The following is an 18,044-nucleotide window of genomic DNA, read 5'->3' on the forward strand; positions in this document are numbered from 1 at the left end:
TTAAGGTACTTCTATAGTACCATAATCTCAAAAGTGGTTTAGTATCTGGTTAGCCCCTGGTGTAAATTAGAGTAGCTTTGGCTGCCAACAGGACTTGTTCCAATGGTGGGGGGGGGGGGGATCAGACTACAGCAGTGCAATACCTTCTCATTCCCCCAGAGGCATTCTCAGCCTGAGGTTTTAAGATGAAGCGCTGGGCTGTTCTGCTGCTCTGGTGCCCATATGCTATTTTGGGAGAGGTGAAGAGTAGAGGAGAAGGAAAGACTCCAACTGTTAGCTTTCTTATTCCCTTCAGATCACTGGAATAAAATAAAGAGGCTGTTCAGCCAGGCCTAGTGTTTTGGCCTAAACTGCTTTCACTCAGGTCAGAAGATAAGTGGCAGGAACAGGGCCTATTTTCTTCTCTATAAATAGTAAAGTACTGACTGCTCAGATAAATACACATGCATAAATGAAATGGTAAAACCAAGCTTAAAGAGAGACCAAAGCAAACACTAACCTTTTTATAGTAACGTATAGCAAAGATTTGCCTAGATGGCAGGCTTGTATAAAGAAGTAAATTGTCCTATTTCTTTATAGCAATATAGAGCCATTCTACAGACAGGCCAACAGAGCAGCCTCTCCAGTAAACAGATGTAGTTCAGAGAGAGTGAATAATAAGTATAATAATTTAAACTGCACATCAGTTAAATCAGTAATAACAACATGACTCAACTACAGGACAGACTGGAAAATAGAGTGGAAGTCCATCTTTATTTATAAAGGATTTATATTACATTATACCAGTGCTTGATGCAAGAGCCTTCAAAATGCTCCAGAAATGACCATTGTTCCTTCCCCTAGTCCTCCTGCCCTGCATCTGAGGGAGGAAGTCTGCAGCAGAGGTGCGGTGCTCAGCTCCAAGGAGATTGCAAGAACACTTCAGTAAAACACAAATGCTGCAGTCTCAGCCAGCTTTCAAACCTTTGAAGATAATCACACCTTGAAATTGCCCTGGGACATGATGTATTTGCCAAAGAAGGACTCAGATGTTGATTAAAGAAGACAATAATACTGGTACTTAAACAATAATGAAGTTCTACTGCTCCTCAGAAAGAGCAGGGAAATGAAAAAGTGCTGTTTTCTCTACCCCTCACCCAGTCCTGACGAAGCCCCTTTCTCCCTCCCTGGTTCTTGAGTCTTGCAGTGGGTGACTTTTCCTGCTGCCCTGTCCAGAGGACTAGTCACTTTTCTGGCTGGGCCACGTGACATTAGTTTCATTCTGAGGTGCAAGTCAGGAGTAAACTCCTCAGAGTTACATTGCTGTAGGATGGTTCGCAGTGAGGTGTACCTGACCTATAGTTTCCTCTAATCAGGCATTATTACAGTAAATACTTAGTTACATCCTGAGCCAAAATTATAAGACAGTATCAAGGACATCTAGGGGTGCTCCTGGAGGTGACTGAGAAATGATATTCTAAAATAAGTGCACAGCATATAAATGTAAAGATGTCTCTTCTGGCTGGAGAACAAGACCAGGGACATCTCACTATGAAATAGCCTCCTTTTTATTTCTTTTTTTGGCAGCCTCTACCAGCCAGAGTTAGAGAGAAGATAGAGAGCTAGCTAAGACACTACGTACCTGTTATTGTCTCCAGTTCCACTGACTTTTCTTGGAGTTTGGGCACCTAGCACTTTGGAAATATCTTTTGTACCAGCAAATAGCTGGATCCATTATCATGACACTGAGTTTTCCTTCAAACGGCACAAAACAAACAAAAAAAAGGTTGCTGCTCTTCATACTTGCCTCTTTTCAGTTACCTGCAACAGAAAAAAAATCCATAAAATAGCATGTCCTTTTACAGGACCTGTTCCAGGCTCTTATTCTGATCTCTAATCCTTGAGATCAATTCAATCTTGACAATCCCTTGTAGATACTTTCCTGCACAGGGACCTGAGGAATGGATGCAGAGAATAATTTCAAGCTACTCCTCTAATTCCGGCAGAGGATCAGAGAGGCAATGCTGGTGATACGACTCCAGTGGTTAGTGGAGGTAGCAACTCCCTTCCTATGACCTCAGACTTGCCTGCTCGGTATTGTAAGGTAGAGGGTAACCACATCTGTGTCAGAGAGGTGTTGTAAAGCTTAATTAACGTTCAGGGAACTCCTTTGAGAACCCAAAATGGAAAACGCTGTGTAAGCACATGACTTATTTGTATTCATTAGCAGCAGAAAAGTCAATTATCCAGAAATCTGATTTGGCTGTGCATACCATGGTGTCACATCTGCCATTTAGATGGGAGGGTGACAGGACCCTTGGGTGGCCAGGACCATCCTGCAGGTAGCATAACAACACGTGCAGATGTCACATGCTGGAATCCAGGTTGCTGTGGGCTGGGTGGTACACGGGGCTTTGGGGAGAGAAGTGCGGGGGCACACTTGAGTTCTCAGAAGAGCTGGGCTGGGGCTACCTGAGTTTTCAGAGGACAAGGTCAGGGCCGTGCCCCAGGCTTTCAGGAGCGAAGGCCTGGAGCATGCCCAAGGTTTGGGCATGGTCATGCCTGAGGTTTTCAGGAGAAAAGGGCTGGGACATACCAAAGGTTTTCAGAAGAGATGGGCTGAGGGTATCCGCTGTTCCCAGAAGAGAAGATCTGTGACGTGCCCAAAGCTTGGGTAAGAGGAGGGCTGGGGGTGCCGCAGGTTTTTGGGACAGCAGGGTTGGGACACGCTCGAGCTCTTCAGAGGAGAAAGCGAGGGACCTGTCTAAGCGTTTGGGAAGAGAAGGGTTGGGGAGTTCCCGAGGTTTTTGGAAGAAAAATTCAGGGGACACCCAAGGTTTTGAGAAGAGAAAGGCTGGGACGTGCCCGAGGCTGGCAGGAGAGGCGGCGGCGGCTGGCCGAGTTTTCCAGGAGAGAAGGGCTGGGGCGAGCCGAGGCTTTTCGGGAGGGAAGTGCCGGGGGCAGCGAGCGAGGGGCCGAGACCCCGCGGCGGGCGGAGGCGAGCGGGGCCGGGGCCGAGGCCGGGGCCGGGGCCGGGGCCGCCTCCTGACGTCGGGAACCTGCCGTGCGCGGGGGGCGGAGCGGAGCGGGGCGGGGCGGGGCGGGCAGAGCCGGCTGCCGGGGCGCGGCGCGGCGCGGCCTGCCACCGCGCCCGGGGCCGCAGCAGGTAGGGCCGGAGCCGGGCCAGGCCGGGCCGGGCCGGGCGCAGCGCAGCGCTGCGCAACCACAGGGCCGCGCCGCCCCGCGGCGGGGGGCTCCGCACCTGCGCGGGCCCGCGGCGGGGCCTGCGGCAGCCGCCGGTGCGGAACAAAAGCGGGGCGCAGCGCCGCGCAGCGCAGCCCGCTGCGGGGCTTTGTTCGGCCGCGGCAGCGCGGCGCTGCCCGGGCCCCAGGCGGGCGGGCGGGGAAGGGAGAACCGCGTCGGCCCGCGGCGCTGGGCAGCGGGCGGCTCCGGCGCCGCAGAACGGGCGCAGAAGCGCTCTTTGCCGCGGAGGTCGTTAGTGCCGCCGCGCTTCGGCGCCGGTGTCACCTGCGCCTCCTGCCGCCGCCGCCGGCCGTGCGGCGGGCAGCCCTGGGGCCGGGCCGGCGGCGTAGCACGGGTGAAAAAACCCCGAGATCTCATTCTCCCCCCGCGTTTAGAAATGCAACTTCGATGTGGGGAGGCGGAGTGGATGAGGGGAAGGGGAGAGGCTGATCTGTGCTACTTTTCTTTTTTTTTTCCTTTTTTCCCCTCTTCAGGGAGAGAGAGAGGAGGGGAAAACGTGATCCTGCCGGAGGAGGAGAGGGAGAGACTATGTGACACGCTGCCGGCGTGCAGCAGCACCGGCGCCGAGCAGGTGCGGCCGGGAGGGCCCCGCGGAGAGCCGCCTGCCGGGTTAGCGCGGCCGGTTCGCGTCCCCGCTGCGGGCGGCGGAGGGGCGGCCGAACCCCCCCCCCGGTGGAGCCGCAGCCTGCCTGCCCTCCCCGCCCTGGTGGCGGCGGGGGGGTGCCGCCCGGGAGACGAGCGGGGCAGGTTTGCGGGCTCCCGGCTCCCCGGTGCGACCGCGCCAGGAGCCGTGAGAGGCTCCCGGGGCGGGTTGTGCCTCCTTCCTCTTGGAGGACGTGGGCAGAGCTGTGCTTCTCGCACTGTGATCCGCCAGCGGGCAGGAAACGTTCTGGAAAGCCTCTCCTTTTTTTTTTTTTTTTTTTTTTTTATTTTTTTTTTTTTTTTTAAAAACATCTGCTCCTCAGCCGTGGATTCAGCCGCATTGCTTCCTTTTGGAAACAGTCCTTCCCTCCGGTCCCCAGTCCCGCTTTGCTAGCTGCTCTAGAGCTGTGGCCCCCGCCCGTGACGCGTGGGCAGCGAATCTTCGCGACTGCTGGCTGCCACAAGAAAATTTAATATGTGAACGCGTCTGCAAGAGGCATCGCCAGGTCCCGTGGCTCAGGGAAATTTGGAAACCGCAGCTATACACTGGTGTGTTTCTACACTTTTAATAAAGTTGTGTCCTTTCTTTGTGTTCAGGATGCGTAAGGAATAAGTGGAACACGCCAAAATGAGCGTGACGTCGTGGTTCTTGGTGAGCAGTACTGGCATTCGCCACCGGCTCCCTCGGGAGATGATATTTGTCGGCAGAGATGACTGTGAATTGATGCTCCAGGTAATACGATTGTTTTGTTAATTCTTCTGGAGATACAGTAGATGCAAATGTAATGCTGGGGATTAGTAAGATGTTACATGTTTTCTTCAAATGAAGTCTTTTAAAATGAACTTTTTTTGATGCTGTCTGCTGTTCCTATGAAGACTTGAGACGTTTGTGAAAATGCAAGTGAGGTTTCTTTCAAACAGCTATGTCATCAGATGGATAGGAGCTGTGCTGCTGGGAGATTAATCAAATCAGATTAATGATCTTGAGTAAGCAAAGATGTACCATTCTGTCCTGATTTGTCAGTTACTATGTTACTGATTTTGCAGCTTTTTGTTTGCATACTGTTTGCTAGTATGTGTGATATGGAGGGGACTGGAAATAGGGGCTTTTTTTGTTAGTCTGTTTTTTTTTCTCTCCAACTCAAGTTTGATTCGGTTGTCAGTGCTTGTATCTCTCTCTCTCTCTCTCTCTCTCTCTCTCTTTCTTTTTTTTTTTTTTTTTTTCTTTTTAAGTTGCTAGGAAATAGTAATGGTTGGTAGAGAAACTAGCTATTATAGTTGTGTCCTCTTGTTGCAAACCTGCAGCTTGTGTTAGTACGTTCAATACCAACATGTTTCTTTGCTGGGCTTAATCCAATTTGTCTAAAGTGTTGACTGTGGTCTGATAACTGACAGCATAAAGTAATGGACCTTGCTCCAGACAGACAAGGCTGGAATCTTGCAAAGAGCCTGTGACAGGAGCAGCTCAGCTCAGGAATTTGTAGAAGCTCAGAATCAAAATTAATATTTCTGCTAGACCCGTGCCATGAATGTCCATGTGGTTGTTGGTGGCAACATTAGAAAGCAACCTTGAGCCCAGGGGGACTCCCACTTAATTCCCACTGCTGACCTATGCGAAGGTATTTCCTAAATGCTTTTGCTAATCTTCTACCAGGCAGGCTGCGTTTATAATTGCTGCGGGGATTTTTGCATGGTGTGTGAGCAGGAGGTCTCCTCAGGGGGTAGAAGTTCTCATTGTATGAGGTGTACTTAGAAGGTAGTTGTTTGCTAAGGTGTTTGCTAAGGTTGTAATAAAACTTAATAATCACAGAAGGAAAGTTTGTCTTGTTTGTACTGCTGTGCTAGTTGGCAGTTAATGAAATGGCTATGCTGCAGTGATGGGGTTTGAAGCATACTCCTGTTCAACAGTAAATCATTTGTTTAGGTTTGCCCATGAATCACACTGTCTTTTATTTCATGTTTCCACATGTCTGACTGGTAAGACACGCAGAGGCTATTAAAAATGTCCTAGTATTTTCTGTAAGTCTGTATTTGACTGCTCGAAAACCTGATTACCTTGTTCCCTCATGGCTAAAAGGGAGAAAATGTATACAGTGGCTTTAGTTTTTGAAAATGGACTGAATGTTAGGTTGTCTGTTTTAAGACCTTTTGAAGGTACTGGAATTTTCTTTATAGTCAGGGTTCATCATTCTGAAAATCACATGTCTCAAAATGGGCACTCCACAATAAAAGCACCTCAGTTTCCGTCATGCATAAAGTGTGCTGCTAATTTCGGGGTTAACGAGATAGTGTGGACTGTGAACCACTCCATACTGCATGGAGTATTTCATGCTGCTTTGCAAGTCTGAGCTGGCTTACCAGTGTTGCATGTGGACTAGCAACCTTGTGTCACTGTAAATTTGTCATGCTCTTTTCCACAAAGTAAGCAAAGTGGGATTCTGGAAGGAGCCAGCAGTATCTGAGAGGAATCAGTTGTGCTTGGGGGCTCGTAGGTGATAGGAAAGGTGGTTTTCATTATTTAGCCAGAATGAAGGCTCCACGTTGTCTGTAAAAGCCAGCTGCTTCTGTTCATGGGATGAATGACATATGACCCTTTATAAACATATTTTATTGTCTCCAGTAATAAAGCTGTTTCTAAGATCACATATCAGGTTTCATTTTGAACATCACAGTGCATTTTTTCCCCTGGCCTTTTGCTTATTAAGATGTTTTTCAGAGCTACCTTGGGCTCCAAATGACACAGTTTTATAGTAAGACTCAGAGCAGAAGAGACTGCTAGCACACACTTGATATCCTAGCGAAGTTGTGTGTGAGCAGATGGAGGGGATGATCTAAAAATAGACTTTTTTCCTATTCTGACTGTCCATGTCACAAAACTGTTGGGCAGACTGGCACAACCGTTTGTCTTAGGGAAAGCTTAAGAAGCAGAGAGGTTATCAGAGCAAATGGACAAAGCTCTTTGCAGTAACGTTCATATCTGACACGTTCCCATGTGGGGCTCCAGTGAGACTTCCCCAGAAGCTGCATAGTCACTGCACAGTTACTTTGCTTATACATTTCAAGATACTGGCATTTAATCCCTTCAAGTGTACAGTTGGGAACAGACTGGCATTGTCTGGGGAGTGGATTGGATGACCTGGTCGGTGTTTTTCATCCCAAAGATTATTGCCACTTAGTGATTTCATTGTGCTCTGGTTTGTGGTTCGCTTTTGAGACCTTGTGTATTAGACCATGCACAAACATATGACACAGAGATAACCCTTGTCCGGGGCAGCCTTTCTCATTTTACTATTTTAGGCATTTCTTGTTTTTTTGATATTTTCTCGGCGGTGTTGCCTCAAAGTATCAGATCCCTAAACAAAGAAAAATGATGGCTTTATCACTGAACAGTAAAGCTTCATTTCACTTGCATTTACTTGTTTCATACAGGTAGTAGATTTGCACTCTGATTAATAAAGCGAGGAAGAGATCCACAGTCTTCAAGCTTAATTTAAGTAGGTTTGATAGCAGAGGAGCATAATGTACCTTGAAATCTTCTATACCTACTAATAGGATTAGAAATATTTTAAATGTTTGTGCAGTATTGTAAATATTTCTTGTACCAGTAAATGTGAGATTTGTATTGAGTTTGAACATTAATGCAAGGGATAAAATGCCATGTAAAGTAATCTGGCATGCACAGTGTTCTTAAGCCTAGTCAAGGGTTCAATTCTCTCATTTTCCTGAAGCACAATACTTGATTCCTATAATAGTTTCATAGGCTCTCTTAAGATTGGAGTCCAGACCTTGACTGACCTGTAAGAAATGCATGTTTTTCTATGAGTGTTGGTGGGAGTAGGGGAATAATTCTCTGAAAATGTTTACTTTAGGGAATGGTACTTAGGAGAAGTAAGAGCTTTTCATGACAAACTAGAACAAAGTAATTCCCTCCCCCCAACATTTTTCATGGGAAATGTAATTGCCAGTTTTATCAGCTTTGATCATTTGCTTAATGTGATGGGTATGTACTGGGGGGGTGTAAACATTCCACAAACGGAAAATTTTTACTTAAATGTTAAAACTTTCCACCCACCCCTAAGCAAAACAACTTTTTATATTTTTAACAAATGTAAATATTTAACAGAAAAGTAAAGCAGTTTCATAACTTCCTTTTTTTGAGAAAACTTTTTAATAAAAAAATCTCAGAAAGTATATTCTTAAATAGTGCTGCCATGAATATTTGCTTCTTTTTAGAACAAAGGTTTGAGCCTGTTCTTGTAGACTGTGTGTGAGTGTGCAGCTGTGATTGTGCATTGCAGCTGGAGTTGGTGCAGGTGGCATGATGCTTTTTTGTCTTAGATGGAGTTGGTGCAGGTGACCTCTGTCCTACATGTTGTTTAAGGCATCTTGGCACATCTTGTTACCATACTCGGTTTTCAAGTGTTTGTGACTTTGATAAACTTTGTAACTGCTGGAGTTGAGAGTTTATATTCTGGGAGTCTGTTTTAGGTAGTGTGCTTTGGAAGAGATCAACTCAATTCTGTAGTCTCCTCTGAAAACAAGTCCATGAAAAATGCTGTTTTCTTCATGTAAAGTATTTAGAAGTATGTTTAACCTGTTTTGAAAGAGCTGATCCTGTGGAGCCAGGGGCTTGACATTTTTCAAGAGGGAGTTTCTAGGTCAGGGATGTTGCTTTCTCCCATTCAGTGATCTAAATACGTTTGGCCAAGGTCCAAGCCTTTGAAAATAGTTGAAGCTTGCGTGTGGTCAGTAGGGACTTGTTATTTTAGGAAATGTTAATTTGGAAGCAAGGTTGGTATGGGAAGAGGTTAGATGAGAAACAAAGAGGATAGGACTATCACAGGTTGAGGAAAGAAGAAGTAAATGCAGAGTCACAAGAGAAAGGGCTTTTGATGTGAGAACAATTGTCGTAGATTAAATCAAGGTGCATCTCAGCCAGTATCCTGACTCCAAGAGGAGTCAAAGGAAGCTGTCAAGTGGAGTGGGGGGAAGAGCTAAGAGTATAATGATACTTCCAGAATACTTGCTTAGCCTCCACTAGTTTGCACCTTGAGGAGCCGCAGGCCAGCTCTTTGCATTTAATTGTGAATTTTTGTTCTATGACAGCTGACCTGGAGGGGGAGATTAGGATGATTTGGCGGTGCAGGGAGGAGTTGCAAGAAGCTTATTGTGTATATAACATAAGAGGAGGAGCAAAGAGTGGGGAAGCAGCAGGGCTCAGAGAGGTGGAGGGTGAGGAATATAGGATAGAAACAGGTCAGTGTGGGGAGAGTGAGTGTTGCAGTATATGGCTGCTGAGCATCATCTCCCCTAGACACCAGCCTAGCTGGTTTAAGACTTACTTTTATTCTGGAGTCAGCAAATAGCTGTGAAAGCTACTAGCCAAGCATCTGTCACTGGTCCATGTGGGACATCGCATGTTGCTTACGGTATCAATTAGTCAGTTAAGCAGCAGGGGCTTGTGAGCTGAACAGTCAAGTCTGTCCTGCTGGTGAACTGAATAAATGGTAATTTGATATGTCTTGAATAGATGTTTTCCTCTTTTCAGCTTGCTTTGGTAAAAAGCTAGGAGATTGCATGAGTTCTAAGCATTAAAAGAGCATTTTTATGACTGCTAAGATAAATGTCTATAACTGCAAAGCAATTATGACATACCAGTGCAAAGATTACCTGTGTGCTTCTGCTTTCTACCCCTGCACACATAGACATGAGATGCAATCTGTCACTGTGTCATTACCTGATTCCTCTTCCCCACAGGATCTGTGCCTTGTTTGGTACACAGGATGCATAGTGCGCTCTGCAAATAACACAGTGCGACTGTGAGCTGAGTGTGTATGCTATGACTGGTCAAATTAAGGTTTCATTGACCTGATGTGTCCTGCCTTCCCTATGCCTTGGTAACATGTCTTTCCTGGTCGACTTAGTACATGTATACCTGAGCAAATGTGAATTGTTGTGATATAGCTTGTCTGCAGAATTATGCTCAGAGGAAGCAGATGGTGTGAAGTTGGTAGGTTGTGTTTTTCCTGATGCTTCTAGGTGAATTGACTGATATGCAGAAGTCTTAACCCTCCATCTATAAAATACTTCTGCTTTCGGATCCCTCAGCAGAAGTTATTGAGAACCTTCTCTTGCTTTGGTGCACTGACCTTCTTCCCTGTGGAAGTACAGGGGTGGAGTGGGAAGCTCCAGTTAGGACAGGGCTGTGCTCTTCTCTTGTTGTTTCGCTGCAGTTATCCAGAGGGTGTAAACTGGATCTAAGTCAGTCCATGGACATTAGGAGTTGCTCCCACCAAGACACTTATTCATTAGGTGTCACAAGGGAAATTAGTGTCTTGCAGGCACATAGGAAGTGTTGTGCCTTGGAAAGTATCTGCTTTTTGATGGATAATGTTTCCAGGTGCCTGGGCAGCAGCAGTGAGATGAGAGATACGCATCCTGTACCTTCGAGCATAACGTTGCTTTTTTGGCTCTTGCATCTCTCATTGTTTTCTGTTAATGTGGAGTTGATGGGAGGATTAAGTTCTCTAAGGAAATGTGGCTTTTGGGAGGCTGGAGAGGTGGCAGGGCCTGTGAAGACAGGATACACAAACCAGGGAGGAGAGTTGGTTGCTAGAGGTAGAGTAGGAGGAGGTCGTTAATGGCAGCACAGCCTGAAATAGGTGGACACTTGGGCACCTGAAGCTAAAGAAGAATTAAGCAGAGAAGGGAGCAAAGGTGTTAGTTCTCTCATGCCAAAGAAATGCACTGCAGACAGGTGGTTCCTGGGGGATGAGAGGGCTGCACATACTTGGTGAGGAGCCTGCTGAGCGAGGGATCTTCGTTGCTGTGCTGAGTCGATGGGGAAAGAGGGGACCTTCTCCATGTCGGGGACCAAACTGTGCTCTGAAATCCTCATCCAGGCATTAGCACACAGCACAACTGCGCTGTAAGAAGTCAGGCTTCTCTCCCACCGAAGGTGATGCTTTTCCATGCCTCCTGTGTGAAGTGAAGTGAAAGCCAGCCCATCTGTGGACTGCATATTGCCTGTGTCCTGTGTTAGGGCCTGAACTTGCATCGCTCGATCGGAGCCTCATTTCAGGAAAGGGGAACCAGCAAGTAGAAGCAGCTTCTACCTCAAAATAATGGGTTAAATTGTGATGGGAACTATGCCAGCCTCCAAATCCCTTTGCCAAGCTGTGGGGATTACAGTTTCATTTTCCTGGGGGATTTCTTTCCTTTTGTTCGGTGCCTTATATTTTGCATGAATAGTCAGGCCCTGGTCTTGCAACAGATCCACTAAGTCCATGATCTTGACTGCAGCAAAGCTGAAGGCAAGCGGCTCTGAAGCTTGGAAGCTGTAATGTGGATTTGGCACCAAAATGAGAGTGGCTACACTTGCTGAAGAAACGTTTGTCTGCTTATGCAGAATCATTTAGAAACCTGCACATGCGTGTGGGAGCACTCAGCCTGCCTTTGTGGGGGTGTCTCCCTTGTCGTGGCCTGAGGCAGGATAGAGCAGTCACTGAAATTCTGGAAAAGTACTGAAGTGACCCACGTACAAAACTGTATGAAATGCATAATGAAGGAAGGGGGAAACCTAGTGTTCACCTGTCGTTATGTGTTATCCAGGATTTTACTTCTGAGGAGCAAAAAACACGTTTCAAGTCAGTACATAAGTGACTCTTTAAAATTCATTTTTATTTTTTAGATAGCTTTGCCTGTCTTCCTTCTAAAGTGGGACACTGGGAGAGGTTGGTATTTCCTTACTGGGACACTTGTGCAGAGCGCAGTGCTGTCAGAGATGTAACCTGTTCACTATGGAAAGTATTTGAGCAAATGTTTAGTGCGTGTTGCTACCAGAGCACTGCAGTTATCTAGTGCCAGACACGCACAACAGACTGCAGTTAGGAATAGGGAAACTGCTCTCGCTTGTATGTTTTATCTCCAGTACCACGATGCCTCGCAGCACTGGCAGGGCCGAGGTCCAGATTTCTCAACTCTGAGCAGTCAGTTTTTGCCTGTGGGAACTCAGCTGGGAAAAAAAGGAGAATCTGTATCTGTGTAGACAGCTGAGCTGCATCTGCTCCCTGACCCTTGGACATATGTAGACTGCCTTGCTGTGTTTCTCCTCCTGCCTTTCCAAGCAGGGTTTTGCTTGGTATCTCTGCAGCTTGTGTTGTCTTCCTCAGTATTGAGTTCTATATGACAGACCCTTCCCCAAACACAAAGCTGCAGAGTGTCTTCTCTTTGCAGCATGCATAGTTGGTGTGGTATTTTCTTCCATGGAGACTCCTGCATACTTCTAGAGCTGCTTTGCTGTTCCTATGCTAAGCAGCGGGCTTGCGTTGATCTGATGATGCCTGCACTTTCGACAATCACAAGCGTGCTGCCTGGTTGCGTGTCTGATTGTAGACTGATGCAAAATGTTGATAGGTATAGGATTTTATCCATGGAGTAAAATTCCTATCTGAGATTTGGAGATACTTCCTGTTTAATCTTGGAGGAAAGGGTAGTTTTAAAATACCTCTCTCTAGCATGTGTGTTTTGTCTAATAGGTATTTAAAACGTAAATGATAGTACGATGGCGAAGCAGGACAGCCTTACGTTAGGAAGCGATTTGTATGTCTGGAAATGCAAGCCCTGGGTGAGTTTAGTATAGTGTGAAATCACTGTTCACGTTTTTCATTCAGAAAAGGGTAAGTGTTATTATTCAGAAAAGCACGTGTTGTGTTTTCCTGAGGCGATGTTTCCATTCAATAACAGGTCCAGTGTTGGGAGATGGTGAGAAGGCTGTTTTCTTCATTCCTTATTACTCTCTCAGTGTGTAGCCTTAATTTTTACCTGCAAATCACTTGTGGTTAGGAGATCTCCTTTCCTACCTCCTTTTCCTGCCCTTAGTTTCCTCTGAGGTGCTGCAACTTTGGTTTTGTTTCGTTGCAAGTGGAATCCAAGTGATTCTTACAGGAGTCAAGAACTGTTTCCCCAGAAAAACAGACTAGGTGCTAGGGCATACCAGTTTTTTCTTATTTTTAACTTTTGGGTGTAGGCATTTCTGGTTTTTTAAACACTTGATTGTCACTGGAAATTCACATAGTGGTTTTCCACTTGAACAGTACGTTTCCCCCCCCCCATCCTTCCAAATGTATTTTTTTTTTTAATTGTGGAGGTTGTGATCGAGTATGAGCAAGGCTCAGTATTCAGTGCAAATGCATATTTAAACTGGGGAGTCCTCTTATGTTTGTGATTCAGTCAGCTTTATAGCAGCTTTTCATTTTATAGCTGCATAAAAGCTTTTCCAGTGGAGCTGCAGACCATTGGGAAGTTCATGCCGGTAGACTGCTCTATGGTATGCTTGGACTTAGGTGTCTTAAATCGCCTTCTGTCATCCTAGGTTCATGGATTAGAAGCCACTGAACTGCTGGTCTGAGGTGACTTAGCAGGGCTGTTTTTGTGCTCTCACTGGTTGGCGGTCTGGAAACTGGTGAGCCTTTTGTTTGGAAGTGGGATTGAGGCGTTCTGCTCCTCTCCAAGAACAAAAGAATGATCAGCCTTGAGGTTGCCGCTGTCAGTGTGAGAAAGAGCAGCTGATGGTAAATGTAAGTCACGCTGAAATAAACCACACGTTCATTCTCAAATAAGAATGGCCTTTGGCAGATCTGCATTGAAATAAGTAAGGTGCAATTTTAGTTATTTTAAATTTGGTTTCCTTGGAGACAAGCCCTTAGGAGTTCTTGTTGCCAGTTCTTGTGAAGTTTGCTGTTTTAACATAAACAAAACTGAGAAAAATCTTCTCTTCTGCACAAAAGTCTGAAATTTCACTACTCTATGTAACAGTTTGCCATGTTCATTAAAGAGATACTGAGCAGTATTTCAAGACTGTGGGTCAGATTCTGCTTACCATTTTGACTTGTTTTGCAAAGTGCAGTCTGAATATAGATGAAACTTTGCTGGAAGGTGGGAAATCACGGCATAGATTTATTCCTTTGACCTATTCCTGTTTTTATGTAGAGGAACGTCAAGGCACTGGAATTCTCCTCTGCTTCCCTGTGGTGGTCCTTGTCTGGTTTAGGAGTCCTGAGTGGATCTACTCAGCTGTTGTAAAATACAGTAGTTTAAAGGCTGTGCTAACTTATATCAAGGTCAGATTCAGGGCATATTGAAGTTCTGGGAGACAGCTGATTTCCTGAGGAAATCTAAGTGAGCTGTTGCTTGGTACAAGATTGAATCTACCTTCATTTTTGCTCTAGGCTCACTTTTTTGGGTAAAAGACTTTGTCATTGGAAGGGGGCTAAAGGGATAGATAGGTATTTAAATTCTGTTAATCTTTAATTTATTTGTGATATGCCATAAAAACACAAAAGTAAACAAGAGTTGCTCAATGGTTTTTGAACTGTCTCTTGGCATCTCTTTTGTCTTTCTTGTTTCTCACTTTGGGGCCAGTGGCCATGCATCTGGAACACACAGCTGGGCTGTCTTTTGGAGCTGAGAAACCGTGGGTGAGGTGGTAACACTTCCTGCCCAGGCAAATGGAAGGGGAGAAGCAGGTGGGTGTGTGTGCTGGTGGGGGAGGCCTGCAGCGATACTCTTCAGTTCAGACCTGATTTGCCTCTGCTGTTCTCCATTTTCGTATCTCCCCATGTCTCCTGTTGCAAAATACTTGCGCTCCGGAATTAACACCTGTGAAATGTCATCATATAAAAGCCCGTTACTGGTGAAAGTGTGGATTCCCTCGTGTGCCGAGCATGGGGACAGTCTTCCTGCTCCGATTTGTGAGTCTGGGGCAATGAGCCTTCGCGGGAGCCCCAGCCTGCGCACAGTGCCCATGTGGCCTGACGGTTGTAGGAACAGATGCAGTGGACAGGGAGGCGAAGGAGCCCTGCTCACATCTGTCCCCACAGGGTTTAAGGAACTGTGTGGAAAGTTGAGTACCCTCTAGCCCATAAAGCATCAGCTCTAGAGATGTGCAAGGCTGTGGCCAGGTGTGGTCCCATCTGGAAGGTACTGGGCAGTATCCATGGACCCTCCTGAGGTAAGGATGGGAACTGGTTGCCATGTGTACCTGACACAGCTATTTGGGCACTTACACAGTAGACTGACAAGATACATCTAATGGTTGGTAATGGAGAGAAGCAGCGGCTTTTGTGCTGCAGATGTGTGAGATGTGGGCCTGCCTGTTTGGAGTAGGAGGTTACAGTAAGCATGGAAGCCACATGAGGTGCATGAGGTCCATGTGCATGTCCCTCACTGGAGGCCCTTGCTGTGCATTGCTGCTTGCGTTTAGGGCTCAGTATAACAGGAGATGTGAGTGGGATATCCCCAAATGCATCATTTTCATTTGTTCCACCAGTTGTCAGTCTGTCTATCTTTTTTTGGGGGTGGGGATGGGGGCATAATTCTTGTTCTGACAGCACCATTTGGGCACCAAAGCCTTTAGCTCTGCCTTGTTTTTCAGCTAAGATTTGTGTGAACTGTTACTGTTTTGTAAATTCAGCAGTGTATAGATAACTGTCTTACTGATGCAGCTGGACCTGCTCTCTCCTCCTGCCTCCACTCGTCGTGATGCATCCTAGATGACATAGGAATGCTGCAAGGTGGAAGGGCAGCCTTCTGGCCGAGTACATGCTTGCTTCATATTGATACTTTGGGGTTCTTCTGGAGGATAGATCTCCGGGGTTGAAATGTGCCCTGCAAGGAGAGGAGCTGATGATGTTTTATCAGCTGTTGGGATATTGTCAATGTGCTTGACATCAGCAGAGGAAGAAGAAATTCCTGCAAATAGTAACAGTTTGTTGGGAAAGAGCCTGTGTGTCTTCATCAAGGAATTCCCCTGAAACAATCTTTGCCCCTGCTCACGACGAAGTAGGTAACAGCTTGCTGAGAGTGCTGCTGTGAAAATCAGTGTGTTCATACTTTGGAAAGGGAGCAGTTACTTCTCTTTTTCCGCAAGAACTGGTTGGTTGATGCCCAGGAAGAGGAGAGGGAATTTGCTGGCTTGGAGTGTGGCTTGTCTTCCTACTTCGGTAGCTTTTTTTCCTTTCAGCTGATCTGAGATAGCAGGGAGGTTTTTGCAATGTGTACGTGTGTTGATTGGATTTACTTGAATTAACTAGTTCCGGTCACTGGTTGCAGTTAGTTCCAGTCACTGGTTGCAGTCAGCTCCAACAAGAGTCAAGTTACCAGAGGAAAAGGGAAATAAGTCTAAATAAAGAAGATTTGGTGTTGTTACAGCTATAACACTTATGCCGTATTTCAAGACTATTGAGAGATTTTGTTTTAACACTCCCTGCAGAAAGCAGTCCAGCAGTGTTCCACTTGTCACTCTCTGCTTTGAGGGAAAGGTGTATGATATGTGTGGGTTGCGACAAAATCAGTGGGACCAAATCACTGGCCAGTTGTGCTCTCGAAGATTATTTTGAATTTGAGTTTTTTGTAGAGTAGCTTGCTTTCTTCTCTCAAGTTTAGTGACCTTCCTCCATCTTGGAAAACATCCTAGAACTTAAATCAACTCCAGCACATAGTCTTGGAAACAATATACATCGTTGTGAATAAGTGTGGTTTGTAACTTAAGGAAACAATTTTCTCTTTCTTTTTGAAAAATAGGAAGAAATCATTCCAAATAGGAATGTCCCCAGTGTTGAGGCCACCACCTTCAGCTGGAGAAAGATGGAGCTCTTTCAGTTTGTGCTGGCTGAGAACCTGCCCCCCAGGCTTTCAGTGTGACTGGTTTTGTTTTCAGTGTGTATTGATACACTATATTGAAATCCTGGTATAGTCTTGACAGCTTTCAGTGATTTTTCACATGAATAGCATATTGTCTTCAATGGACTGTTTAGAACAACCATGGAAGCATTTGCTGTTTATCCTTTGGTTATTTATAGTAGTAATAATGTCTAGTCCTTCATGTTTCTTCTCTCTCTTCTCATCCCCCCTGTATCAAGTTAGTTTAATGTCTAAATGTTGCTTTGATTAGATCGTCTCTTATGCCTGACTGGTCTCACACTTACTGTGCTTCTATTCCCAGTCCCGCAGTGTTGATAAACAGCATGCTGTAATCAACTACGACAAGGAGAAAGATGAGCACTGGGTGAAGGATCTTGGGAGCTTAAATGGCGTAAGTAGCAAACTTGGCTGATGGAGGTCCACACACAGCATGCTGAGTCTGCAAGCACTTGTGCATATACTTAACACTACCATTAGACTCTTTGCGGGTCACTTCAGCTATTGGCTAAGCATACATAATTATTTGCACTGCCTGAGACAGAGGTCATGCAGTATCTCGTTTTAGAACAGGAAAGCTTTCGTAAAGGAAGATTGTGTTCTGCTCCCCTTCCTGCTGATGTCCTTATGGACCCTTTCAGAGTTCACAAAATCAAAGAGCATTTTCGAAAAGAGAGGAGGAAATAAATTCAAACTCATTTTGGGACTGTTAACATTAAACTGATGAAAAGTCTTGAGCAGCTGTTCAGCGTGAGCAGGATGACCTTTTGGCAACTCAGTTGTCAGAGGGTGGAGTGATTTATGGGATAGTGAGCCACATAACTTCTTTGGCAGAAACAATTCAATACCACCTTGTTTGATAATAAAAATTGTTATTTCGTCTGCCTTAAGTTTGATTCCTCATTAAGACCAACCGAGAGATAATGTAAGCCCAGAACAGGGAGCTGCGACAGCCTGAATCTTAATCCTTGCTCTGATTCATGCAGTAGTCTTAGGCAACTCGGTGAGAACTTGGATGCCCACGTGAGTTCTGCAATTTTTGAATACATCATGATAGTTAAAACTGGCCTGATCTTACAGCATGCCTTTTCTTGCTGCTTCTTCATACCAGTGGGGCTATACCCCTTCTGGAGCAAGGATAAGCTTCATTCACATAATTATGTTCACCATAGAAGTTGTAATATGACCATTGTTTTGGGCTTAAAAACAGAAGCCTGCCACCAACCCAACCACAGAAACACTGAGTTAACCCAGAAACTGTTGTAAAAACTGTGGATAAAGGTGACCTGTCTGCCATTGCTGGCATCTGAAAACAGCAAGAATGAGCATTAATCCTTCTTGACCTAATAACTGAAGGCAGAGCCTTCTGAGATCGTAAGCATTTCTGATAATGGATCTTGGCTCTAGCTGAATCTTTGGTTCAGAGCCTGTGATAGAATTAGCTCATGGGGGCAAAATAA

General features: G+C 45.7%; 1 protein-coding gene and 1 long non-coding RNA gene across 2 annotated transcripts in view; one reads left to right on the plus strand and one right to left on the minus strand.

The window, feature by feature from the left end:
• Positions 1-749: 749 nt before the first annotated feature.
• LOC134141395 (uncharacterized) lies at positions 750-2,958 on the minus strand. The gene is made up of 3 exons (XR_009958615.1): positions 2,576-2,958; positions 1,622-1,800; positions 750-963 (listed from the first exon to the last, which is right to left on the minus strand). It is a non-coding gene; the product is annotated as an uncharacterized LOC134141395 (long non-coding RNA).
• Positions 2,959-3,727: 769 nt separating this feature from the next.
• The window catches only part of CEP170B (centrosomal protein 170B), a 57,545-nt gene continuing 43,228 nt past the window's right edge, over positions 3,728-18,044 (plus strand). The window contains exons 1-3 of the mRNA XM_062577110.1: positions 3,728-3,814; positions 4,483-4,618; positions 16,889-16,978. Of these exons, the coding sequence (XP_062433094.1) occupies positions 4,514-4,618; positions 16,889-16,978 (195 nt within the window). The 5' untranslated portion in view covers positions 3,728-3,814; positions 4,483-4,513. The remainder of the gene's footprint in view (positions 3,815-4,482; positions 4,619-16,888; positions 16,979-18,044) is intronic.

The sequence above is a fragment of the Rhea pennata genome, chromosome 5 (genome assembly GCF_028389875.1).
Source record: "Rhea pennata isolate bPtePen1 chromosome 5, bPtePen1.pri, whole genome shotgun sequence".
Lineage (NCBI taxonomy): Eukaryota > Metazoa > Chordata > Aves > Rheiformes > Rheidae > Rhea > Rhea pennata.